The sequence below is a fragment of the Microcaecilia unicolor genome, chromosome 3 (genome assembly GCF_901765095.1).
Source record: "Microcaecilia unicolor chromosome 3, aMicUni1.1, whole genome shotgun sequence".
Classification (NCBI taxonomy): domain Eukaryota; kingdom Metazoa; phylum Chordata; class Amphibia; order Gymnophiona; family Siphonopidae; genus Microcaecilia; species Microcaecilia unicolor.
The window spans coordinates 10,635,932-10,662,903 of NC_044033.1; the positions used below are offsets into that span (position 1 = coordinate 10,635,932).

General features: G+C 45.0%; 1 protein-coding gene across 1 annotated transcript in view; it reads left to right on the top strand.

Annotated features, from left to right (window-relative positions):
- The window catches only part of ZFAND3 (zinc finger AN1-type containing 3), a 481,002-nt gene that overhangs the window by 118,177 nt on the left and 335,853 nt on the right, over positions 1–26,972 (top strand). The window contains exon 2 of the mRNA XM_030195765.1: positions 12,084–12,124. Within this exon, the coding sequence (XP_030051625.1) occupies positions 12,084–12,124 (41 nt within the window). The remainder of the gene's footprint in view (positions 1–12,083; positions 12,125–26,972) is intronic.

Sequence of the window (26,972 nt, forward strand, 5' to 3'; positions counted from 1 at the left end):
CGTGGGTCATAACAGGCGTTCTGCCTCTTAGCCTTTTGTCAGCTCTCAGGGCTTTAACCAATGTCTAGCATTAGTATTCAGACTGGGAGTCCATGTGTTCCCTTATCTGGACAATTGGCTGGTGAAGAACACGTCGAAGGATGGTTCTCTGGAGTTCATGCAGAAGACTCTCTGGGTCCTCGAGCTACTAGGGTTTGTTTTAAACTACCCCAAGTTCCATCTCTACCCTGTCCAGAGCTGAAAATTAGTTGTGAAATTCCTCCTGATGAAGAATACGAAACAAGGGGCCCTTCTAGAGGATTTCTTTAACTGTGTTAAAGCGCCTTGGATATGCTTGGCTGCTTACAAGTGATGTGTTGAGACTTCATCTTCTAAATGAAGATGAGGCTAGAAGATGGCAATGATCTGCAGCTGAGTTTTTTTAAATTTTTTTTTAGTCACTGTTGTGCACTGTGATGATTTCAAAGTTAAAACTAATCTGTTTATGATTTTTTTTTTTTTTTGGCTGGTGGGGGATGCCAAATGTGAGGATAGTTGAATTGGTGATATCGTGTATGAGAGTGCCCGTTTTTGGGACAAACAGTGGTTTTTCTCCCTGCTGACTTTGTTTTCTGTTCTTGTTTTTTGGGACTAATGAAGAAACCTGTGATAGAAGCCAGTTGTGGTGAGATCCATTATTAAGATCCTCCCTGGCACTTGAGGTTTCATTTTTTTAAATATATTTGATATATTTGATATCAACTCTCCTCCGTTGGCATCCCGAGCAAAATATTTATTATATTTAGTTAATTTTGAGCCATATAGAGGTGTGAGAACATGACGTTCAGCATTCAACTGTCTTAGGTGTCTGCACGGTCAGTTGACATCACACACAAGTAAGACTGAGGTGAGCAACTTAATTTGCATAGGAACAACTTTTGATGGAGGAGTTAAAGTATGAAGTACAATAATTCTACATGCTTGAGAAGAATACTGTCTTTAATTCTCTTGAAAGAATGACAAATGCTATCTTGGTCTGGTGGATGAAGACAATGAACTGAATATACTAGTATGTCACTTAAAAAAAAATCATTTGTACTGTAAATGCCAGGGAGAAACACTGCTGTGGTCACCAACCTTCAGCAGTATTAAGGTCAGATAAGAGTTTTTCTGAACCTTTATGAACTGTTGGATAAAGGGCACTATATTGTTCGTTAAACATCTGGGGATGCTTCACGAAGGAGCAGTGTGTTCACACAGTAAGACAAGCTCCCCATTCATGACTAGGACTATTTTTGTTATTCTGTATTCCCCTTTTGTGCTAGATGAAAAATGAGAGTTAGACCTAAACAAAGTGTTAACCTTTAGGGAACAAAGGGAAAGCAAGAGAGGACAGAGCAGGGCTCCTGTGGGAAGAATACAGGCTTTAAAACTTTCTTCTACTCTTCCCAGACTACTCTAGCCATAAGGCTATCTAGCTTCCTTGTGTGCTGCTGCCAGAATAAAACAGTTTGTAATCCTACAGCCATCTTGTCTGCTCACTATGGGTTTTTCTTAGAGAGAGGGAGAGAAATATGGCGAAATACTCTCCTTAAAATGCCCCTATCCACATATACTGTGGGTGACAGGTGTGGTAGCCGTGTTAATCCACTCTTAAAGGTTATCAATAGAAATCAAACAAAATAAAACATGGAAAAGAAAAGAAGATGATACCTTTTTTTATTGGACATAACTTAATACATTTCTTGATAAGGGCAACCTTTGAAAGCTAATCAAGGTATCATCTTATTTTCTTTTCCATGTTTTATTTTGTTTGATTTCTATTGATAACCTGTGGGTGTCAGAATGCAAAAAAGGGACCCACTTATCTCTCCATTCTTTTGTGATGGAGATGCTATGATTACATTGACTCAAGCTGACAGCTGAGCAATTAAGCCTTTGATCTTAGCCAGTACTCCCTCATGGCAGTGTACAAGAATATTTAAACAACAATTTTCTACACACAACAATTTTGGACGTCCTCAACTGCCCCATCGCTATACCTCTGACACCCCCTTGAAATTTGGCCATCCGTGCAACAGGGCAGTTGAGGACGTCCATCTTCCAATTTAAAGATGGGCGTCCTTCTCTTTTCAAACCCCTGTGAGGGAAAACTAAAGAAGTTTGGACTCTTCAGCTTAGAGAAGAAATGACTGAGGGGAGATAAGATAGAGATCTATGAAATCCTGAATGAAGTGCAGTGGGTTATCTCTAATCAGTTGTTTACTCTTTCAAAAAGTGCAAAGAGTAGGGGACACTCCATGAAGTTACTAATTGGAGACAATCCAGAAACAAAAGGAGGTCTAAGCCTTATGGATATGCAACATTAAAACAAGAGAGTGAGGAAACAAAGAACAAGGGTTCCCACAGTGTTGTGCAAAACCTTTTATTCATCCCTCAAATCCAATAGCCTAATGTAGTAGAGATTCGACATGGCCATGTTTTGGCATATGTGCCTGTGTCAGGAGTTAAAAAAAACCTGTTCATTTGGTGATGCAATACATAATCTGTATATATACCAGAATATAGTAAAGCCTCTGTACATATGGTGGTTCAGTACATAATCCAGTGTTTGGTGGTACTAACATATAAAAAAAAAACAGCAGTGTAGAGAAGTGAATTCTATAGGTCACCTAGGAATCATGGAACAGGAAGAAAGGGTTTCACCACTGCTTCCCTTTTCAGTGGGAGTTCTGAGAAGAAAGCCTCACTGGTTGAGTGAATATTAGTTTGCTGGGAGATGTGATAAAGCTTAGGATAGAGAATTTGTAGGTTTATTTTTGTCTGTTTTTCTTAGTCTTTAACATTATTTTCCTTTAAATTTAATTGTTAAAGCCCTTGATATTATATACTTAAAAGTCTATACTATTTTGCTTTAGTTTAGTCTTCATTCTCATCCATCCCAAGTATATTTCTTAATTTATAGTCAATTATCCTAATAAAGAGGGTGAGGGAAATTTTGTCACCACAAAGTATTTTCATCAGCAAGTGCTTTGCACTAAACCATTTATTTGTAGTTCAGTGAAAAGCAAACATTAAAGCATAAGATATACCATTTATCTTAAGGCCCTTTTATATTTAGTATCCATACTCGGCAAGTTTTAACTAAATTACTCACCAATTCTAAAATGCAGACAGCAGTGGGATGAGTGCAATCTGGTCTATTGCATTGAGTGTCCCGTATGTGATTATTTCCCAATTGGTGAGAAGTCATATGCACTTGGTGCAAGGGACTCATTATCAGAGGTTGAGTTTACATAAGTACTTTTAATCGTTTAATCATAGAGGTATTGCCTCAAAAACCCCCGGCTACATAACAAAGATAGCTCACGGGGGCTGGGCTGTTTCATCACTGGCAAACACCTCATATAAAAAATTTTTGATATTTTTTACATATATCTAATCATTTTCATTCTCTTATTACTTTTCTTACGATATGAGGATATATATACTATGCAAAATTCTAGACTTAGAAGCTACTTAGCTACTTAGCTTTATAGATTAAAAGATTTGTTCTTTGGTCAGAAATATTGCCAGTTGCGCTCAGATATCTCCTTCATTATTGCATTTGTTATATAAACAGTAGAGGCGGGAGGAGATTGCCTTCCGAATTTATTAGAATTGTTTGTTTACATAAGTACTGCCATACAGGGACAGACCAAAGACCCAGTGGCATACAAAGGGGGTGGGGCGGTCCACCCCGGGTGCACGCTCTGGGGGGGTGTCTGCACCACTGGTTACCTGCTCTCTCTGCCCCAGAACAGGTTACTTCCTGTTCCAGGGCAGAGAAAGCAGGGAACCAACGGGGCCGACGCAGCTCCCAGAGACAATGTGCACTGGGCGGAGCGCCAGTGGTAATGATGCACTCCGGGGGGGGGGGGGGGGTTGTGTGCGTCGAGGGGGGGTGCGCTGCACCGGCGACCTGCCCCGGGTGTCAGCCGGCCTTGCTACGCCGCTGCAAAGACCCATCAAGCCCAGCACCCTGTTTTCAACAGTGGCCAATCCAGGTCACAAATACCTGACAAGATCCTCAAAAAGTACAAAACATTTTATGCTGCTTAACCCAGAAATAAGCAGGGGATTTTCCCCAAGTCCACCTATGGACTTTTCCTTTAGGAAGCCGTCCAAACCTTTTTTTAAACCCCGGTAAGCTAACCGCCGTTACCACATTCTCAGGCAACAAATTCCAGAGTTTAATTGCATGTTGAGTGAAGAAACTTTTGCTCCTATTAGTTTAAAATTTACTACTTTGTAGCTTCATTTCATGCCCCCTAGTCCTAGTATTTTTGGAAAGAATAAACAGACGCTTCACATCTACCTGTTCACGTCTATTCTCTCCAGACTAGAGTAGCAAACTTGGAGGAGCTGAGGCAGATAGAGAAGTATGTAGAGGAGGAGACTTACAGGGACATTGTAGAAAAGTCCCACCTCCAGTCTGGCAAATACTGTGCGGCCTTGGAAGGAGGGATGCCATCTGAATGGAAATTATCATTTTGGTACAAGCAGGAAGCAATCCATTAGCCACGACCTGCCCTCCAGGGAATGCAATATCCTCTTGCATTAAGGATGTGTCCCTAGGGTTTCTGTATGCATTCAAAGTGCTCTCTCAAAGAACAAGCTTGAAGTACTTTGTAATAAATAAGTCACTAGTGGAGTACAGGAAATTTGAAAGGGAAAAAGCCTCAGTACTCTCACCTCCACCCATTTTAAACTTACAAGGTGGAAGAACTCCACAAGAATCAATCTTCATCACAGACATTAAAACCCTTCCAAAAAGAATTGTTAAAACTCCACTTGTGTTCAATTACATTGGATCCACAGATTTATTCGTGACTCAAATGGGAGAGAGAGGCAAAAACTGTGTGTGGTCAGAGTCTTGCTTCAACGCTGTCTCAAAGCATGACCAAAAAACCCACACATCACCTAGATAAGATCTTAGACAGTGCTGGGCAGGAACCAAATGTGTTGGTACATGTGTGCACCAACGACACAGGAAAATGTGGGAGGGAGATTCTGGAAATAAAATGTAAGTTCTTAGGTAGAAAGTTGAAATCCAGTACCTCCAGGGTTGCAGTTTCAGAAATGCTCCTGGTTCTATGCACAAAACTCAAGAGGCAGACAGAACTCCAGTCTCAACACATGGATGAGATGAGGGTGCAGGGAAGAGGGATTTAGAGTTGGTAGGAACTGGGCAAGATTCTGGTGAAGGGGAAGCCTATTCTGAGAAGTTGGGCTCTACCTTAATTGCTACTACTCCTATAAATCACTTCTATAGCGCTACCAGTCGTACGCAGCGCTTTACAATTGAACATGAAGAAAGACAGTCCCTCCTCAAAAGAGCTTACAATCTAAATCAGGACAAACAGACAGGATCAATAAGGATAAGGGAAGGACAGACCGAAGGACACAAGGATAAGGTAAAAGTGACAAGTCAGGAGCCGAAAGCAGCATCAAACAGGTAGGCCTTTAGCCTGGATTTGAAGGCAGCCAGGGATGGAGCTAGACGTAATAGCTCAGGAAGCCTATTCCAGACATAAGGTGCGGCGAGATGGAAGGAGCGGAGTCTGGAGTTAGCGATGGAGGAGAAGGGTGCAACTAGGAGAGATTTGCCTAGTGAACGGAGTTCTAGGGAAGGATTTGCCTAGTGAATGGAGTTCTAGGGAAGGAGTGTAGAGTAGAAACAGGCTGCTGGTGCTGATGTTTGAAAAGGAGAGAGAGAGAGAGCAGCTTTTAAATTAGAACCTGGGGGAAAGCTGACAGTTGCTGTGGATCACATGATTCAGAGTGAAGGATTTTATCAAAACAGGGAAGTTACGGCATTCCGATAGGCCTCAACGAAGGCAATAGGAAGCCAGGTGCCTTTAAGGGCAAAGCAGAGTAAAGATGCCAAATTATCCCTTTCAACTGCTAAGCAGCTTGAGGATAGAAAAAAACAAAAAAAAACTTCAAAATGTCTTTATACAAATGCTAGAAACCTAAAAAAACAAGTCAGGAGAATTAGAGTATATAGCAGTAAAGGAAGAGGTAGATTATAATAGGCATCATAGAGACCTGGTAGATTGAGGATAACCAATGGGACACTGTGATACCAGAGTACAAATTATTTCACAATGATGGGGTAGATCAAATTGGAGGGGGAGTGGTGCTATATGTTAATCAGAGGATTGAGTCAAACAGAATAAAAATTAAGCAAGAAGCAGATAGGAGTGTGGAATCCTTATGGGTAGAAATTCCACCTGTGAAGAGAGATTATATTGGTAGGGTTAAACTTCCATCTATGTATCTGGCTAGAACAATCAGACAGATGATAATTTTAACAGAAATTAGGGAAACTAACAAATTTGACAACACTATAAGGGTAACTTAATTTACTTCAATATTGACTGGATAAAATGACATGTCTGGAAGTTCTAGGGAGGTGAAGTTCCTAGGTGAGGTTAATTGCTTCATGGATCAGCTGGTTTGGGAACTGACAAGAAGAGCTGCTATTTTAGATCTAGTCCTTAGTGTAATGGAGACGTAATCTAAGGAAATACTTTTTCACATAAAGGGTGGTGGACACATGAAATAGTCTCCCATTGGAGGTGGTGGAGACGAGGACGGTCTGAATTTAAGAAAGTGTGGGACAGACACGAGGGATCTCTTAAGGAGAGGAGGAGATAGTGGATACTGAGGATGAGCAGACTGAAAGGGCCATTTGGCCCTTATCTGCTGTCATGTTTATTTCATTGTGAGAGATAATGGTGTTGGGTATGTTTGGCGAGCATAACATGGCCAAATTTGAGCTAATATGAGCAAAATCACAAATGTCGGCCAAAAGTGGAATGAAGGAAGCGGCTTTATTGAAGTAACTTAGAAGATTAGACACGGGCCATGTTCTGGCAAACTTATCTACATCAGGGATCTTTCTTAAGCATAATTAAAAACCAGGGTAGCATTATGCTTTCTTTATAGTTTAAATATCAAATAATCATCAGGCCTGTGTTGGTTGGGGAACATTAAGTCGCTCCCCGGCATTACGTTTTCCATGGACACTATCTCTCCTATCGCAGTCAGTCTTCAGTCATTCCAATGAAGTGAAATGTTTTCATTCAGCAGTGGAGGCACTGGGGATATGTAGAAACTGGTGACTATTCCAGTACCACATTTATATATCATTCAATGCAAAAAGTGTGAAAAAGGGTGCTATATTGGAGGAACAAACCAGATGCTAAAGACAAGAATCAATTTACACAGATATCATATTAAACATCACAATGTCAACCAGGATGTCACCTCTGTGGGATTGCATTTTATAAAACCAGAGCACTGCATCAATAATTTTATGGTGAGAATACTAAAAGGAAATTTTAAGACAGTCCAGGAACGTAAGACCTTTGAAGTCAAAATGATGTTATATTTTGACACTCACCAGACAGGACTTAACAAAGATCTGGGTTTCCTATCACATTATAAACCATCAAATTATACAGCTTTGTCACCCTCTGACCATCTCCCCCTGTCTCTCACCTAACCCACCCCACCCTCTCCCTGTCAGACCGTCATTGGAATGCTTTTGTGTTTCATGTATATATTCTGATAGTTGCCAACATTTGCTCATTTCTTATCCAAAGAAGAAGGTATTGCCTTTGAAAACTAATCAAAAAAAAGTATTAAGTCCAATAAAAAAGGTATCATCTTATTTCTTTTCTCAGTTTTGTTTTATCTCTGTTTAGTATCTTTAAAAGTGGACTAACACAGCTACCACACCACTTTAGACAAATAGGAGAAATGGTTTTTCACTCAACTATGTTTTTAAAAAAAGGTTTGAATAAATTCCTGGAGGTAAAGTCCATAAGCCATTATTCAGGTAGATCCGGGGGAAGTCATGGTTATCCCTGGGGATGGTAGATAGCATGCAATCTTGCTACTTTTGGGGGTTCTACAAGAAGAAAAAGGGAAACATTAACACTCCACGGTGAATAATCAATAACATATAAAGGAGTATTTAAAGAAGAGCAAAAATGGCAGGATTCCTAAAGTGTGTCATAAAAAAGAGGTATATACCTTTGTTACCAAAATTCAACTTTTAACCCTTTAGTTTTTAGCTTTATTTGAATTTTTTAATTTTCTTTGTTGTTCAATTAAATCAAGCATAGAAGCATCATATTTTATTATTTATTTATTTTATTGCATTTGTATCCCACATTTTCCCACCTATTTGCAGGCTCAGTGTAGGTATGACAGTCATGTAGGCTATGAGATCTGTTATAGCCCGTAGCTATTTCAGATCTACAGCACTTTTAAATATCTTAATGATTTGCCTCTAATGCTATGAAATCTTGATCTCTCCACATAAATTTTAATATTTCATCTGAAGAGTAAAAATTAGCAACCAGTGACCCTAGTACTTAACTGACATATCAGAGGCACAAGGTTGAGAACAGTTACTCCCAACGCCAATCGCTAGCACCCCAAGGTATTTCGGATCCACAGAACCTGCTTCTGGGGTAATTCAAAGAAAAATCGCTGTATAAATCCAAAGTCTCATTCCACAAGCGGCACGATTCTGAAAGTGCTGAAGTTTTCTCCTAGTATTTTTGATGAAGTGATAGGTGGCAGACTTAGGGTTCCTTTTACGAAGCTGTCCTAAAAAGTGGCTGGTGCTGGGTTTTCCATGTGCTGTGGCCACTTTTAGCACAGTGGTAAAATGGCCACGCACTAATTTCCCTATTAGTGCATGGCCATTACCACAGGAGCCCTTAATGTCACTTATTTAGGAGATGGTAAGGACACCCTTGCTAATCAGACAGTGCATGGTAATGTGCCTGCGTTACCCGATTAGCACAAGCATACCTAATCTCCGCCCATGGGCGTACCTCCTGTACTGGAAAATAAATTTTCTAGTGTGGGATTAGCATGTGCTAAATGGAAAACTACCGCAGGATGCCTCTGTGCATCCTGCGGTAGTTCCCTTTTAGTGCACGGTAGGTCTTCATTAGGCCTACCACACCTTAATAAAAGGAGCCCTAATGTCAGGGATTCAAAATTGGCTGTGTATAGATTGGTGGATAGCTCCCTCCAGTCATGAAAAGAGTTATTAAACTGCAGTTCGAAAAAACTAGCACTTTAGTGTTTGGACTTTTCACAACCTGTTTAACTATAGAATGGATAATAAATTCATATATGCAGCCATTGGTATAGTTTGCTTCTTTGGGAGGGCAAAGGGCATGGAAGTCATACTGGCAGTGGGGGGAAGAAGAACCAATTCAGCATCAACACCCACAATGCTGCTGTGAACAGAAAGGAACTAGATCTGAAGGGGAAATGATGGGATGCACTAACAAAGAATTACATTTTATTACCTGCCTTTCCAAGCCAAAGCTCAAGGCAAGTTCTCTATTCAGATACGTGGGTTATTTCCCTGTCCTATAGGGTTAGTCTGTTTTAGCTGATGTGAGGGAGGCAGAAGCATAGCCAGGTTTTGATCTGAGGGGGAGCAGGCTTTTATAAAATAGGCACCGGTTGGTGTCAGCTACACAGTAGTAGTGTCTGTGTTGTTGCTCAGGGGCTGTAGCGGGCACTGATTAATACAGGCTGCCCTGGTGCATGTTGCCTAACTTGGACTAATGGAACACAGTAGAAGGTGGGTTGCCAGTTCTCCAAAATACAGGATCTTGTACTTTAGCAGGATTAAGAGTAAAGGATTGTGTGTTTCTGTAATTGAAGGCTGTAGCTTTGGTTTTTGATAAAAAGCTTGGGCTAAATTTAAACTGAGGAAGAGATGTGATATAGTTGGAAGGGTATTAATGAACAAATGCCTCTTTTCCAACAAGTGGATTATATAGAACTAGGGTCCGTTAACTAAAGCTGCAAGGAAGTGAACTTAAAAGCAACATCAGTCACTATTTTTTCATAGAGGTTAATGGATGCCTGGAATCTCTGATGACCTCCAGAAGGAGGCACTTGTGTCACAGTGTATTAGCAGTAAATTTGAGACAGATAACCTACCCTGACTTAGGAGTGATATTTATCCCAGTATGGACGAACCAAAACCATTTGGCGACAGGATTGCATGTGGAACTATTTGATTAATAACCGTGTATTTACTACTTTCCTTATAAGCATAGACTGAAGAATAGTCTTTTTTATTTTGTACTGTGATCCTAAAAGCCAAGATTGTGAGCCCTCTAGGGACATAGATAGATAGTACCTGCTTATAACTGATTGTAAGCCACATTGAACCTGAACTCTGCTTGGGATAATGTGGAATACAAATGTCATAATAAATAAATAAAAAAATAAACAATTCCTATGAATGATTAGTGCTGCCCCTTGGAAAAAAAACGCCAGCAAATTCAGAACCCCGCTGTGAAATATTTCATTAATGCAAGGTGGTTTGACTGTGTATATGCAGAATAAAACTTAAGATATCAATACTTACAAGGCGTTCAGACAAGAAACTGGAATATCTACTGTCCTATATGCCATCTCGTGTTGTCAGTCCCAAAATAATTCATTTTTCTTCTCCCCTGACTTTCCATTATGAAGTTACCTGAGACACTGTGTTTTTATCTAGCCCTAGTTCTGTGGAGTTCTTTGCCACCATTCTTAAGAGCGGTAGACACTTCCAAAATCCAAACAGGGGCTTAAAACTTACTTGTTCCTGTAAAGTCACTGGGGATTGGTCACTGCCTTACAACCCTTCCTCCTGGTCCCTTTCTTTATGATTTTCTACAGCTTTGTAAACCACTTGTTCAAGACAGTGTCAGTTAACTAAACTGAGCGGGTCAGATGCAATATGTGCTGCGCTGGGGCTCGGGTTTGGCGAAGAGCTGCAGTCTATACTATGCTGCTTTCCAAAGAGATGCACTACACCATAGCTCTGGGAAATGGGGTGAGCTGTATCATATACTATACTGGCTGATCAATGCATGATATTTGTGGATACGTTGTAAGATAATGGTCTTTGCTTATAAAAGATTTCAGCAGAAAAGCACAAGGGATTCCCCTCTTTTCTAATGTGTGTTGGTTTTTTTTAAACACTGCTACTTGTTTTTTTTTTTGGGTCAGCCAGCAATTCTTTTTAATAGCCTCCAGCCTTCTTGTCCCATGGTCTCTGTTGCAGAAAAAAAACATTAATATTTCAAGTGATTTTAGGGAAGCAGGGGCAGGCACTCATGGCGTGAGCTCTGATTCTCCAGTAAACTCGGTTTTCCCCACCTGTAATATACAGACCGCCAGACTGGTCATCCTTTTGGGCTCTCAGCAGGCAGAGGACTCATCAGTTTGAGCTGCTCCTACAAGGCCTATCTTGGCAATCTATTTATTTATTTGCTTGTTTGTTTGTTGCATTTGTATCCCACATTTTCCCACCTTTTTGCAGGCTCAGTGTGGCTTACAGTATGCCGTAGTGGTGATCGCCATTTTCGGAATAAGAAATACAAAGTGGTATTGCATTAAGTACGTAGATGGTAGAGTGAATTATAGATTAAATTAGATAATCAGTTCATTTCAGCGTGAGAAATAAGGTGGTAGTGTGTTAACGTTCGTTAGTGATAGTTACTGAAGCAGTCAGGTATAGAGAGTTCGGTTTTGTCTAGTTCTGGAAGAGTTTCGTAGTCTGGTATTTAGGATGGATCATTGTGGTATGCCTTTTTGAATAGGTTGGTTTTTAGTAATTTTCGGAAGATTGTTAGGCCATGCGTTGTTTTTATGGCATTTGGTAATGCATTCCATAGTTGAATTATTTTGGTAGGGAGGGAGGGGGAGCTTGTAACATTCAAACAGAATAAATCAAACCAAGTTCCTGGCTTGCTTTTATTTTTCTGGTAATTTATTTTGAATGCTCAGGTAAATATTTGCTAATCTTGCACCTAACTGTACCCTGAGTTTAAGGAAGCTGCCTCTAGGAAAACAAAATCCATTTTTTGTGTAGCATGGCCAGCTGGGGGCTGGCACTGGTGATTTGTACACATACCTGGTCATTAATTTTTTTTCTGCTGCCTTACTCTGCAAACAATCCTTGTGTATTGATTAGAATTATAATGATTTTTAGTGTGTGTTTTTTTTCTTTGTTACCCCAGGTCCAGCAAGACTATGAATCTCTGTTCCAAGTGCTTTGCTGGTAAGTGTTGCAGAAGACTTTGTGTTTCCCTTGAACTATTTAAATCACACAGGGGGCAATTTTCAGACTGAAAATGTATTGTTGCTCGAGAATTAGGTACCCTGCAAGACTGGGTTGGTGAAGAAAATTCTGCATACTTTGTTTTTCCATGCAAGTCAGCATGCAGAAATAACAGGCACAAGTGTATGTGGGTAATTTTCAACCCGTTTCTGCAGGAGAATTCTCAGACATGAACGATCTGAAAATCTGTTTCAAGTTATGAGGGTGCAAAACTCCCTTATATTTAGGCGTCTGGGGGGGGGGGGGGTGAAAATTGCCTCATTTTAGGCACCTCTAATACGAAGAGAATAGTGGGGGTTGGGTTGGGGAGGTGAATGCTTTTGCATGGGGCTGTTCTCTTCCCCCTCCCCCTCCACGTTCTGCTGCGTTGCTTGGAGTTGTTAATAGAGAATGACATGGGGACAAAATTTGTCCCCATCCCCGCAGGCCCTATCTCCATCCCCGCCCCTGTTCTCAAATGCAGAAGCCTCGAACACTTATGATTTTATATTTAAATCTTTTTATTAAAGTATAAAAAGGAATAATATGCTGTGCAACTGTTATGTGTAAATTGCAAACAGAAAACAATAACTAGCAGCTATAATAACCCTCCCACCACCACCCTCTACCCTTCCAACCGTAGCTGACTTCTACTACTCAAAGGAAGCCTAATGTACCCTGTTAAATTGTCCAGGGGTACAAAATATAACCCATTCTGTATGCCCTAGAGGAGAGAAATATGCCCTATGAAGCACTGTTACGATTTTTTAATCTGTGGATGAATAAGAAGTCATCAACAACCTCAGGATTCAGTCTAACTCTCCTGTCTTCCACAGTCCTTCCTGCAATGTCTTCTTAGGAGATTGCTGGTAGCAGGATGTACAGGATCCCCCATGCAAAATTTTGCTAGCTATGGCCAGTATGTTTGCTTGTTTTTCAAAAAATAAAAATATTGTCATCAGCATCAATCAAATATAAATAACAGTCCAGTTCATTAACAGGCTTCAAATTAGAAAGTGATATGGGGACAAAGTTTGTCCCTGTTCTCACGGGCTCTGTCACCATCCCTGCTGTCCCTGCAGGTTCTGTCTCCAGCCCCGTGTCATTCTCTAGTTGTTAACTGTCTTGTGCAAGTTTGTGGCATGAGCCCTTTTGCACTGAAATATTTCAGATAAACCCTGTGGATGTTGCACTACCCATCCTTGTACAGAGATGGTTTTCTAAGGATTCTGTGCTTGGGTGGAAGTATTTAATCAAATGCCTTATAGTTTTTCTGCGCTGTAAAATTCTAGGAATGGGAGAGAATAAGAAAACTGGGGTATGCAGTTTCTCTGCCTGCTTGATTTGTTTTTTGTTTGTTTGTTTTTCTTCAGGGCTTATTTGCTTCGTTCTGTAGTTTATCACTTAGTGTGCATACATTTTGAAATGAAACAAATACAGGTACATTTATATGTTGTATGCTGCCCCTTTGGGATGAAATGGAGCACAAAGCTGCTGTTGGTGTCAACTTAATTGGCTTAGGCAGTAAGATTATATATGAATTATGTAATCTTAGCCCTGGAAAGAAAGTATAATTGTATTTAGCTAAACATATCAGCCTATGGAGTATTGTATCAGATAAATTAGATCAGTATAAAATAGTTTCCCAAAAGATCTTGGAATTTACCCTCCTCATGCTCAAAATTTATGTTGCTGAATCCTGGAAGTGTTGGAGCCCTGATTCTTCAAGTTCTTTTCATTCCTTGTACACAGCAGAAAGATGTAGTGTGACCTGTGCCTCCATGAGCTGCCTCACCCAGAGCTCATGTTTACAAAGCTACTTCTAGCACTCTTTCTGATTTATTTTCTATATCTTTACTTTTATTTTCCTCTGTCGTCCTCAGCTCGTACCATCCACATTTACAGTTGGACTGTACGAGGGCAGTGTAGTGGTAAGCATGGACAGCAGTGGCCTGGTTCACTTGGGTTTGTCCTCCATGCTTGAGGAATGACATATAGTACATGGAATACCATAACCTTTTGTATTCTGATTCCTAACTATTGACAGGTGTTCAAAAAGAAAAAGCGGAGACTAATGTGTTAATTGTGTAAAGCCTGAAGGATTTCTGAATTTGCTAACCAAATGCCCTAATTCCTATCATTGCCATATTAGATGCTAAATCCTTGAATTCCAGTGTAGTGGGTTAAGAAAGCAGCTATCTGCCTGACATTCTAAGGCTGTTTTTTCTGTTTTATTTATAAGTCAAGGAAAGAAAGGTCACCTAATGTTGAAGTTTGTTTTTCACTGAGGGTAAGCTGGCCTATTTATTCTCACGTATAGGTAATGTGATCTTGCATTGCCCGGTCCGGAGCTTAAGACAAGCTATTATGAGCTTTCTGGAGTGCGAGACACGTTACGCTGCGCATGTACAAGTGCCTTCCAACCTGCCACAAGAGCGCAGTTACCTCGGTTCATTATCTACCACGGTGAAGAGTGGTTATTTTTTTCTGCTGCTCTTCACAGCTCGGTACAAGAGCTTTTTTGAGTGCCTTTCAGCATATTTGAGCTGCCGTTTTCTTGTTTCTCTGTTTGGGTGACTCCTGTCCCTTCCCTTATTGTTTTAAGTTCTTTTTCCCGCTTCAGAGTTTTATTTCTTTTACTGTGTCGCTGGGCCATTTTTAAGCCTTCAGTTGCAGTTTTCCCTTTTTCTCTGGTGCCTTGCTCCTTTTTGTAGCACCATAGAGTAGCTTGATTTGGCTGCAGAGGTTTTCCCTTCTATGTCTATTCAAGTTCCCAGTGGCTTTAAGATCTGTACCTGGTGCAATTGGACCATCTCTGGCAATGGCACTCATTTTTGGTGTCTTCAGTGCCTAGGGCCTGACCATAGTCCTTCTAACTGTGTCCTGTGTCTTCGTATGAAGAAAAGGACTCGGCCAGAGAGGCTAAGCGGGAGAGGATTTTTGGAGCCCGTTCCGAATCCTTGATGTCGGCATCAGCATCAACGTCTGGTTTTGCATTGGGAACATCGGTGGTGGCTGGGAGGCGGGGATAATGCTCGGCAGACTTATGCGGTGTGTGCCCTGAAGAACACAGGTACAGATCAAAGTAGGGTATACACAAAAATTAGCACATATGAGTTATCTTGTTGAGCAGACTGGATGGACCGTGCAGGTCTTTTTCTGCCGTCATCTACTATGTTACTATATGTATGTATGGCTACTAGACCTGTGGACACTGGGAGCAATTGTGCATCGAGTGAGCCTCCACCTGCCTCAGTGACGACTGCTGAGTAGGGCACCCAGGACTGGCCTGAGTTGGATCTGACCCCAAGGTGACTTGGGTTTCGATGCTGTCCTCGTTGGCACCAAGGAGCCTCAATTCCCAGCTTTGGGTGAAGGCCAAGAGGCATTGATCCTCCTTGACACATGGTGCTGGGAACTCTGGGATGTTGAGGGATTCAGCACCCAAGAAGCTTCAGCGCTGGGAGGACTGCTCCTCCTCCCTACAAAAAGTGCCCTTGCATTGGTCTTCCAGCAACCAAGACCAGCCTCCCATTTTGACCCTAGCAGTTCTGCAGGCTGTCTCTGAGCCGACATCCCTACCTTTCCTGGTGTCTGGCTTCGATTTAGCACATCGGATCTTGCTCCCTGAGCTGTTGGCTGGCTTCCTGCAATGGAGTGCATTGGCACCAGGGATGCTTCCATCTACCATGCCTCCTGCTGTGGCACTGCTTGGCTGTCAGCCTGCTGTGTGGCCTCTGACGTTGGTGTTGCATGTGGCCCCAGAGTCAACTGCCACCCAAGCTGGTGTAACCCCTCGACGTTGGTGGAGGAAGCTTCGCCAGAGTCTAGGTGGGAGCCAACTCCTCGATGCCCCTCTCGGGGACATCATTCCTCTAAGTCGAGGCAGGCTCGGTCTCGGCCCTCCCATGAGGATTTTTTGACTCTCACTGATGAGGAGTGCTCATGGGAGTCAGAGGAGGATCCAAGGTACTTCTTGGAGGATGAGTCCTATGGCATACCCTCAGACCCCTCAACTCCACAGTAAAGGTGAAAGTCTCCTCTTGAGAACCTTTCCTTTCCGTCTTTTGTCATGGAAATGATGGCCGCCATTTTATTTCCTTTGGAGGTGGAGGATGAGCTCAGGGCCAAGAGGCTTGAGGTCCTGGACTATGAGTCTCCTCCTAGAGAGGCTGTGACACAGATCCCTCAGGATGTTCTTGTATGGAATGGGGAGTCCCCTTTATCTGTCCCGGTACTACCTAAAAATATCAATACCATGTACCAGATTCACAGCACCTCGGGGTTTGATAAGCCCCAGTTGCTTCATCGTTCCCAGTTGCTTCATCATTCCCTTGTGGTTGAATCTGCCCTCAAAAGGGCCAAGCGTTCTAGGGACTATGCTTTGGCACCCCCGGCCAGAGAAGCTAGAACCTTGGGCTCTTTTGGGAGGAAGATGTATCAGGCCTTTGTGCTCATGTCACATCTACAATCATACCAGCTCTTCACAAGCATCTACTTGCGGGACTGAGTGCGCATGATGCTAGATTTGGCTGACTCTCTCCCACAGGAGCAGGCTGAGTCTCTTTGACAATTGGCCAAGCAGCAGAAGGTGTATCATAAGTTCTTGGCAGGGGTGCCTACCTGATGTGGCATCTGGAATCTCTGCCCAAAGTATAACAATGCGCAGACTCTCATAGCTGCGTGTCTCTGACTTGGAACCAGAGGTTCAGCATAAATTGGTGGGTGCCCCATGCCAGGAGGATAACCTTTTTGGAGAGAAGGATGAGGAGGTCACTGACCAGATCAAGAAGCACACTGATACCATCTCTTTTCTCTCCTGCCACAAGCCTTCTGCCTCCTCCTCTAGGAGGTCTTTTGACAAGTCCGAGAGCTCATTCCTTCAGCTTTCAGCATAAGCAGGTGCTTGCAGAGGAACTCTTAGGCCTTCTGAAGGCCCATGCGGTCAATCCCGTTCATTGGAGCCTTGCTCGATACTCAAAAGGTTTGAACCTTCCTCCCGGGGTTGAGAGCTAACACTCTAGTAGTACTGGCTTCTCGGGTTCGATCCTCTCAGCAGGTCATGGTTTGGCAGATGTTGCATCCCCAGTTTGTGATGCCCGTGACTCGTCTTCACATGAGAACTGCCCAATAGTCCCTAGCTTCTCAGTGGTACCAAGCCACAGGGAACCTGGAAGATGTTATCCAAGAATCCCCAGAGCTTGCACTCTCCCTGTTGGGGTGGACAATTCTATCGAATTGGACTCTGGGAATTCCATTCTAACTTCCTCGGTCACAAAAAGTGCTGACAACGAATGCATCTCACCTAGGGTGGGGAGCTCATGTAGATGGGTTTCACACTCAAGATGCTTGGTCCGCCCAGGAAACCGATCCAGATCAATCTCCTTGAACTTTGGACTATTTTGAATGTTTTAAAGGCTTTTAGATATTGGCTGTCTCACCAAATTGTACTAATTCAAATGGAAACTCAGGTTGCAATGTATTGCACCGAATCATGCCCTCTGTGTCAGGAGACCGTTCGAATGTGGCGTTGGGCTCTCCGGCATGGTATGTTCCTTCGTACCACTTATCTGGCGGGCAAAAACAGCCTGGCTGACATATTTAGAAGGGTCATGCAACCGCATGAGTGGTCGCTCAAAATGGGCATATGAGAGGCCTCTTCAGTGATCCGTTCTCTCCCGGTAGAGTCCTCAGTTGGGAGCTGTGATTTTCTATTCTCTGAATGACACGGCCCAGCAGAGGCCAGGGAGGAAACACATAAGGGAGCCCCCTGCAAACAGGGTCAAATTAGAACATCTATTCTTCCATCGGCTGAGGAATCTCTTTGTCTATGTATTGTGTCGTGTTGCCATCAGATCCACGACCAGAACATCCCACCAGCGAACAATACTGGTGTACACCTCGGAACTCAGAAACCACTCCTCTGGTCCAGAATTTGATAACTAAGGAAATCTGCTTGAATATTCTTCATTCCTACCACATGAGCTACGGATAGATCTGTGAGGTGACTTTTTGCCCAACCCATGAGCGAAACTGCCTCCTTTGACAGCTGACGACTCCTTGTACCGACCTGGCAATTGACTCCGGAAAGCACTGAGCACAAAGCGGATCACTCTGGTTTCCAAGAGGTTGATGGAACAAGATGCCTCTTCTCAGGACCCGAGCCCCTGTGCTAGCTGTTCCAGACAATGGGCTCTAGCCCTTGAGACTGGCATCTGTTGTCAACACTGTCCACCAAGGAGGATCCAAAGGAACACCCTTGGATAGATTGGCAGTCACCAGCCACCAATTGAGACACTGGTGAGCTGATGCTTATAGTGGTAACCTGTGGTCTTAGTGGCTCCAGGTTGGCCAAGAAGATTGTGGTATGCCAATCTGATGCGGCTCATGGTAGAAATGGCTGTGGCTTCCGATTTCGGTGGACCTTCTAATGCAGGGTCCAGTAGCATTTTCAGATTCGGCTTGTTTTTGTAAGAGGGGTTATTCTGTGAAGGTTGTTGATACCATCCTGAAGTCTCGGCGTCAGTCCACTTCTCTCGCTTATGTTCAAGTATTGAGAATTTTTGAGGCCTTGTGTATGGATCATAATGTCCAACTGTTGCATTCTTCGATAGCTCAGATTTTGGATGTTTTACAGGACAGTTTTGATAAGAGTTTTGTTCTGGTTTCCCTTAAGGTTCCGGTTGGGTTAAGGGTAAACCCTTGGCAAGTCATCCTGATGTAGTCAGGTTCCTCCAAGGTGTAGGTATCCTTCAGCCACTGTGCCCAGTTTCCCTCTTGGAATCTTAATTTGGTCCTTTACACGCTGGTTCAACAAACTTTTCAGATGCTTTCATTGATCTGTATGTCAAATCTATTTCTGGTAGCTATTACTTCGGCTTGGAGTGTGTCGGAGTTGCAGGCTCTATCATGTAGAGCTCCTTTCTAGGAGTTTTCCAGGGAGTGAGTCATCTTGCGACTAGTTCCTTCTTTCCTACCTAAAGTACTCTTGTCTTTTCATGTGAATCAGTCAGTGTCTTTGCCCACTTTCAATTCTTCTCGGCATGGGGGAACAGTGCCAACTCCGTAAGCTGGCTGTGCAGCGTACTTTGCAAGAATACGCACAAAGTACGGAAGAATTTTGTCATTCAGACATTCTTTTTGTTCTGTTTGGTGGATCTTCCAAGGGTTGGCGTCTAAAACTACTATTGCTTGTTGGATTAAGGAGGCAATTGGATCCATGTACCTTCTTTCTGGCAGAGTGGTTCCAGAAGGGATTAAAGCTTGTTGGGCAGACTGGATGGACTGTGCATGTCTTTTTCTGCCGTCATCTACTATGTTACTATGTAAAGCTCATTTTATGAGGGGTCTGACTTCTTCTTGGGCTGAGAGGTCTCTCATTCCGGACTAAAGGAAAGCAAATTAACAGGTAAGATCTAATTGTTCCTCAGTCCATCACCAACTACCATGTACTCAAACAAATGTAACAGATGAGTCATAGTTATCAACAATCCCTCTCTCTCTGCACAACCTGCCTCAATTCACTACGCAAGTTCTTAACAGGCTCAGTCGACCAAAGTCAAAATGTTCTCCCTTTGAACAGCCTCCCAAAAGGTGCAATCTGATCCGATTCCTTCAAAGAAATATTCCCTTCAACCACCGCTTCATCAATGGAGCCTCAGACCCCATGATATTCAAATATGGTAACCAAGCATCCATCAATTGTGATCCTTCATAAGTCTCTTTGGAACACAAGTTTTAAAAAAAATCTCTTACCAGTATTACTCTGCAGAATCTGCAGACTCCATGTTAAGCAAAAATGATCAAACCATCCCACTCTCAATATAGTAGGTGAGGAAACCAGGCGTCATCACAGCAGTGGTGACAAAAAAAAAAAATTCAAATCAAGAACATGACCTACTACACGTGTTGCATCTTTAACAATCTGCATAAATGAACAAGCTGTTAAAATATCAAATAAAACATGATTATAACTTTTAAAGGTAACATCATTTGCATATAATATATGAATTGCTTTTATTGTACCACAAAAAGGTGGTATATCAAATTACAATATCAGTGTAATCATTGAACACAGATGCAATAGGTACAACCCGTAAACCCTCCCTCTGCCTAAAACCCTGACCTCTCCTACGCAAACCTACTAACAAACCATACTGACCCTGACCAGTAATCACTTTAATAGCAGGCATTCATATCAAATACACTCACCAGTTACAGGGATGGGCCTCAATGAAATGGAGGCCCTCTGATGTCTTGACTAACCAGGACAAGAAGGTGCCAGCCTTGTTTTCATATCTAACAAAAATCCCCAATGTTTCCCATAAAATAGTCTCTCTGGGCCCTTTGATGTAACAAAAAAATGAAATTTATGTTGATAGGCACACATGCTAATCCATTTTATGACACATCATTTAAAATGTATAAGTCTGGATAAAAGTTTTCAGCAACTATTCGAGTTCTGGGTTTGTGGGTGGACCAAACTCAATCTTTACATGGCCATATGAATTTGATAATTTAAAAATCATTCTTCCTTTTGAGGAAGCTGTGTTGAATTAAAAGTAAATATTTTGATAATGCTCATTTTAGATTATTGGTCCAATCACTATTACTGAAATAGAATATTGCAAGGTCATCTATTTAAATTGTTCTAAAAAGGTCCTTAAACAACTCCAGACAATTCAGAGTACAGCAGTGTGATTGATCTATTCATAGTGTTTTTCCTCACGGCTAGGATATTTAAGTTTTATTGTTTTTTATTTAAGGTTCTGTATGGTAATGCTCAGTTGTAGATGTATTTTTTATTTGATTTTGACCCATTGAGTAGATCTTGGGCATTGTGGGAGGAGAGTCCTTTTGTCTTCTCAAGTCCAAGGGGTCAAAGTCTTTCTGCAAATTGGAATCCTGTTTTTCATTTCAAGCTTCTCAACTTTGCTGGTTGATAAGAGGTTTATAACAGATTATAAGATTTTTAGAAACTTTTCAAAGACTTTTCTTATTTCAGATATTTGTAACAGGTCGTTGATATGATTCTGTTATAATTTTAAACTATTATTTCCATATCATCAAGCTGATCAATCCATAGACTGGTGGGTTGTGTCCATCTACCAGCAGGTGGAGATAGAGAGCAAACTTTTGCCTCCCTATATGTGGTCATGTGCTGCCGGAAACTCCTCAGTATGTTCTCTATCTCAGCAGGTGGTGGTCACACAGCAGCAGCTCTGGCTAGGCCTCCAAGCCTAATTCTTAGGTTTTGTTGAGTGCCTGGGGTTGAGGGCTCTTTTGAGCAAGTGCAAACCTGGTGGTGCCAGGTCCCTCCTTTTCTCCCCCCTCCCGCTGGCTCCGTTAAAAAAAAAAAAAATGTTTGAACGTCCTTAAAGGCGTTTATTTCTACGTTTATTTAAACGTTTATTGCAGCTACTCACTGGGACACCAGGTCGTTACAGCTCGGAGCGGAAAGCAGGTAATTTTTACCTTTTTATAGCGGGCAGGGGGTTCCCCGATTCTTCTCCTCGTGGCATATGGCGTCGGAGGGCGAGGGCGCAAAGAGTCGCTCCCCGGATCGCTTGAGCGCTTCTAGAGGGGATGCGGGGGTTTTAAAGCCTGATTCGCCCTTGTTGGGTGACAGTTTCGTGACCGATGAATGTCCCGGTCCTTCCTCCGGCGTGGCGGTTTTTTCCCGCCATAAACGCCCATCCCCCGCTCCTCGCCTCCGCCATCTTGGCCGGCCACGCGGCTCGGACGGCTTCTTCTTGGGCCGCCCTTGAGGTTGGAGACATTAATGCCATGAACGCCCTTAATTTGGGCGACGGCACAAAAGCGGCTAAAGTTAAGCGCCGTTCTTCCCGCGCGGCTCCTTCGCGGAGTGTCGCGCCGGACGCCATTTTGGATGCGCAGCATGTCTCTCCCCCGCTCTTGCGAGCGCCAGTTGAGGGTGCGTCTAGGGCTGTAGCCCAGGCTGCGGAAGTGCACAGTCTGGGGGGTTTCTCCCCCGAGTTTGTTTTGCTGCTGCATCAGGCCTTTCTTATGCAAAACGCTGCCCCTGCTCCCTCGTCTGGTAAAGAGGTTGAGGTGCCCAGAGGTAAACGCCCTCGGGTTGATTCCCAGGCCTTGGAGGACTTTGTCTCCTCCGATGTAGATGAGGGCAGCGTATCTGAGTTCTCCCAACGGTCCTTTGCGGATTCCTTGGAGGAGACGGATCCCCGCTCGGATGGAGCGGATGACCCCTCTGCAGCGCGGCTTTTTAGCTCAGAGGATTTGCCCAACCTGTTGATACAGGCCATGGACACTTTGAAGATTTCCTCTCCGGAGGACGTCTCTCCCTCAGCCCCTGTTGGCTCTGCCATTATGCTGGGGACGAAGCGCCCGCCTAGAACCTTCCACGTGCATGATGCCATGCACACCTTAATTTCGGCTCAATGGGATGTCCCTGAAGCGAGCCTTAAAGTGGCTAGGGCTATGTCCCGCCTCTATCCTTTGACTGAAAGTGAACGTGAGGCCTATCTGTGGCCTACTGTGGATTCTTTAATCACTGCGGTGACTAAGAAAACGGCGTTGCCGGTGGAAAGTGGCACGGCCCTAAAGGACGCCCAAGACAGAAGATTGGAGGCGGCCTTAAGGTCGTCCTTTGAGGCGGCTGCTTTAAGTTTGCAGGCCTCAGTTTGCGGCTCCTATGTGGCCAGGGCGTGCCTGACTATGGTGCAGCGGGCTTCCCCCTCGGATCATTCCTTGAGGGCTTATTGGCTGGCCCTGGAATCGGGCTTAGCCTATTTGGCAGACTTGCTGTATGATGTCTTGAGGGCCTCAGCTAAAGGCATGGCTCAGACAATCTCTGCGCGGCGGTGGCTTTGGCTGAAACATTGGTCTGCTGACCACGCCTCTAAATCCCGCCTGGCTAGATTGCCTTTTAAAGGCAAGCTGCTCTTTGGGGTCGAGCTGGACAAAATTGTGACCGATCTCGGCACGTCTAAGGGCAAGAAGTTACCAGAGGTCAGGGCTCGGGCTAGTACTCGTCCCGGTACCTCCAGAGGACGGTTTCAGGAAGCCCGTCGGTACCGCCCGGGCAGGTCGGGTTCCTCTGCCCCCTCTTCCTTTAAGAGGAATTTCTCCCCCAAGCAGCATTCCTTTCGCAGAGACCGCCGTCCCGGAGGTGCTCCCTCCGGTCCTCCCCCAGGGTCTCGTACCCAATGACGGGGCCTTGGTCCACGCCCCAGTGCAGATTGGAGGACGGCTGTCCTCGTTTCTGGGCGAGTGGACCACAATAACTTCAGACGCTTGGGTGCTGGAAGTCATCAGAGACGGCTACAAGCTAGAGTACTGCCGACCCTTAAGAGACGGGTTTGTACTCTCTCCCTGCAAGTCTCCGGTCAAAGCTGTGGCAGTGCAGCAGACTTTGGACAATCTGATCCGCCTGGGTGCGGTCGTTCCGGTGCCAGAAAGTCAGCTTGGCAAGGGGCGTTACTCCATTTACTTTGTGGTACCAAAGAAAGGAGGTTCTGTCCGGCCTATCCTCGACCTCAAAGGGGTCAATCGGGCCTTGAAAGTGCGGCACTTTCGCATGGAGACTCTCCACTCTGTTATAGCGGCAGTGAAGGCAGGGGAGTTCCTGGCATCCTTGGACATCAAGGAAGCGTACTTGCATATTCCCATCTGGCCTCCTCATCAACGCTTTCTGCATTTTGCAGTCCTGGGCCGACACTTCCAGTTCAGAGCCCTCCCGTTCGGGTTGGCTACTGCTCCGCGGACCTTTTCCAAAGTAATGGTGGTCATCGCGGCCTTCCTGCGAAAGGAAGGAGTACAAGTCCATCCTTATCTGGACGACTGGTTGATCCGAGCCCCCTCTTATGCAGAGTGCGGCAAAGCTGTGGACCGGGTAGTTGCTCTTTTGAGCTCCCTGGGATGGATCATCAACTGGGAGAAAAGCCAGCTGCGCCCGACTCAGTCCCTGGAGTATCTGGGAGTTCGATTCGACACCCAAGTGGGCAGAGTGTTCCTGCCAGACAATCGGATTGTCAAGCTTCAGGCTCAGGTGGACCAGTTCCTAGTAGCCTCTCCTCTTCGGGCTTGGGACTATGTGCAGCTGTTGGGCTCCATGACGGCCACGATGGAAGTAGTGCCCTGGGCCAGGGCTCATATGAGACCACTACAACAATCTCTGCTGCAGCACTGGACTCCGATGTCGGAGGATTATGCTGTGCGCCTTCCCTTGGACCCAGCAGTGCGCAAGGCGCTGAGCTGGTGGATGCAGACAGACAAGTTGTCTGCGGGAATGCCTCTGGTGACCCCGGAGTGGATTGTCGTCACGACGGATGCCTCTTTGTCGGGCTGGGGGGCCCACTGCTTGGGAAGGACAGCGCAGGGGCTCTGGTCTCCTGCAGAGGCAAAGTGGTCTATCAACCTCCTGGAACTCAGAGCCATTCGGTTGGCGATTTTGGAGTTCATCCCGGTACTGGTGTTGAAGCCGGTACGGGGTCCTGTCGGACAATGCCACGGCTGTGGCCTATGTCAACCGCCAGGGAGGTACCAAGAGCGCCCCTCTAGCCAAGGAGGCTATGAATCTATGCCAGTGGGCAGAAGCGAACCTGGAGCAGCTGTCAGCGGCCCACATTGCCGGAGTCATGAATGTCAAGGCGGACTTTCTCAGTCGCCATACCTTGGAGCCCGGAGAGTGGCAGCTATCTGCTCAGGCGTTTTTGGACATCACGAAGCGCTGGGGCCAGCCGAGCCTAGATCAGATGGCGTCATCGGCCAATTGCCAAGTGCCGCGCTTTTTCAGCAGAGGACGGGACCCTCGATCCCTGGGAGTAGATGCTCTTCTCCAACAGTGGCCGACTCAAGAGCTTCTCTATGTGTTCCCGCACTGGCCCATGTTGGGCAGGGTGCTAGACCGGGTGGCAAAGCATCCCGGCAGGGTAATCCTGGTGGGTCCGGATTGGCCCAGACGTCCCTGGTATGCGGACTTGATCAGGCTCTCAGTCGACGATCCTCTGTGGCTGCCAGTGGAGCAGGGCCTGTTACATCAGGGTCCCGTGGTGATGGAGGATCCCTCCCCCTTTGGTCTTACGGCCTGGCTATTGAGCGGCAGCGTCTGAGAAAGAAGGGCTTCTCAGACAAGGTCATCGCCACTATGCTGAGAGCGAGGAAGCGCTCTACTTCTACTGCTTACGCCAGGGTTTGGCGTATATTTGCAGCGTGGTGTGAAGCAGGCTCACTTTCTCCCTTCACTGCTCCAATTTCTTCAGTGTTGGCGTTCCTGCAAGAAGGTCTGGAGAAGGGCCTGTCGCTCAGTTCCCTTAAAGTCCAGGTAGCGGCTCTGGCTTGCTTCAGGGGCCGCCTGAAGGGTGCTTCCCTGGCTTTGCAGCCAGATGTGGTGCGCTTTCTCAAGGGAGTTAATCACCTGCGCCCTCCTCTGCACTCAGTGGTGCCTGCGTGGAATCTCAACCTGGTGCTAAGAGCATTGCAGAAGCCGCCTTTTGAACCCTTGTCGAGGGCATCTCTGAAAGACCTGACGTTGAAAGCAGTCTTTTTGGTGGCTATCACTTCAGCCAGAAGAGTTTCCGAGCTCCAGGCGCTCTCATGTCGAGAGCCCTTTCTGCAGTTCACTGAGGCAGGAGTGACTATTCGCACAGTGCCTTCCTTCCTGCCCAAGATTGTTTCTCGCTTCCATGTGAATCAGCAGCTCTGTCTCCCTTCCTTTCGTAGGGAGGACTACCCAGAGGAGTACTCTGCTCTTAAATATCTGGATGTGAGACGAGTCATCATCAGATACTTGGAAGTGACCAATGAGTTCCGGAAATCGGATCATCTGTTTGTCCTGTTTGCAGGTCCTCGTAAGGGTCTGCAGGCTGCTAAGCCTACAGTGGCAAGATGGGTCAAGGAAGCCATTGCAGCGGCTTATGTGGCCGCGGGGAAGGTGCCGCCTATCCAGCTGAAGGCTCACTCCACTAGAGCTCAGGCGGCCTCGATGGCAGAGGCCGGGTCCGTCTCCTTGGAAGAGATATGCAAGGCGGCAACTTGGGCTTCGGCTCATACATTCTCCCAGCATTACCGCTTGACTGTGGCTGCACGGGCGGAGGCCCGGTTTGGAGCTTCAGTGTTGAGGTCAGGGATTTCAATGTCCCGCCCTGGGTGAGTACTGCTTCGGTACATCCCACCAGTCTATGGATTGATCAGCTTGATGATATGGAAGGTAAAATTATGTATCATACCTGATAATTTTCTTTCCATTAATCATAGCTGATCAATCCATAGCCCCTCCCAGATATCTGTACTGTTTTTATTCTGGTTGCATTTCAGGTTCAAGTTTAGTCTTCAGTTACTTCAGAAAGACTTCGTGTTCAAGTTTTTTCACTTGGATTCTTCAAGAGTTGAGACGAGGTTGTGTTACAGTGAGCTGCTGCATTCCTCTCCCCTCCGTTTTACGGGGCTGGATTGAGATTTAAATTCTGCCGGCACTCCCTCCCGCTTCGTGCGGCTGTAGGGCAGCTTTGTACCCCTCCCGCTTCGGCGGTGTTAGGGTCAGTCAGCTCCTCCCGCGGTTGCGGTTGCAGGATAAGCCAGATCCCCCCGCATCGGCGGGTGTGGTGTCCCTCCCCCGCTCCGCGGGGATGAGCTGGACAGATTCCCCTCCCCCACTTGTGTGGGGATGAGCTGGGTTAATTCTCCTCCCCCGTTTCGGCGGTGGTGAGCTGGGCAGAGTGTCCCTTCGTGGGTGTAATTCTCTAAGTGCTGAGTCCTGCGGATGGAGCTTTGATATCGACATACTGAGGAGTTTCCGGCAGCACATGACCACATATAGGGAGGCAAAAGT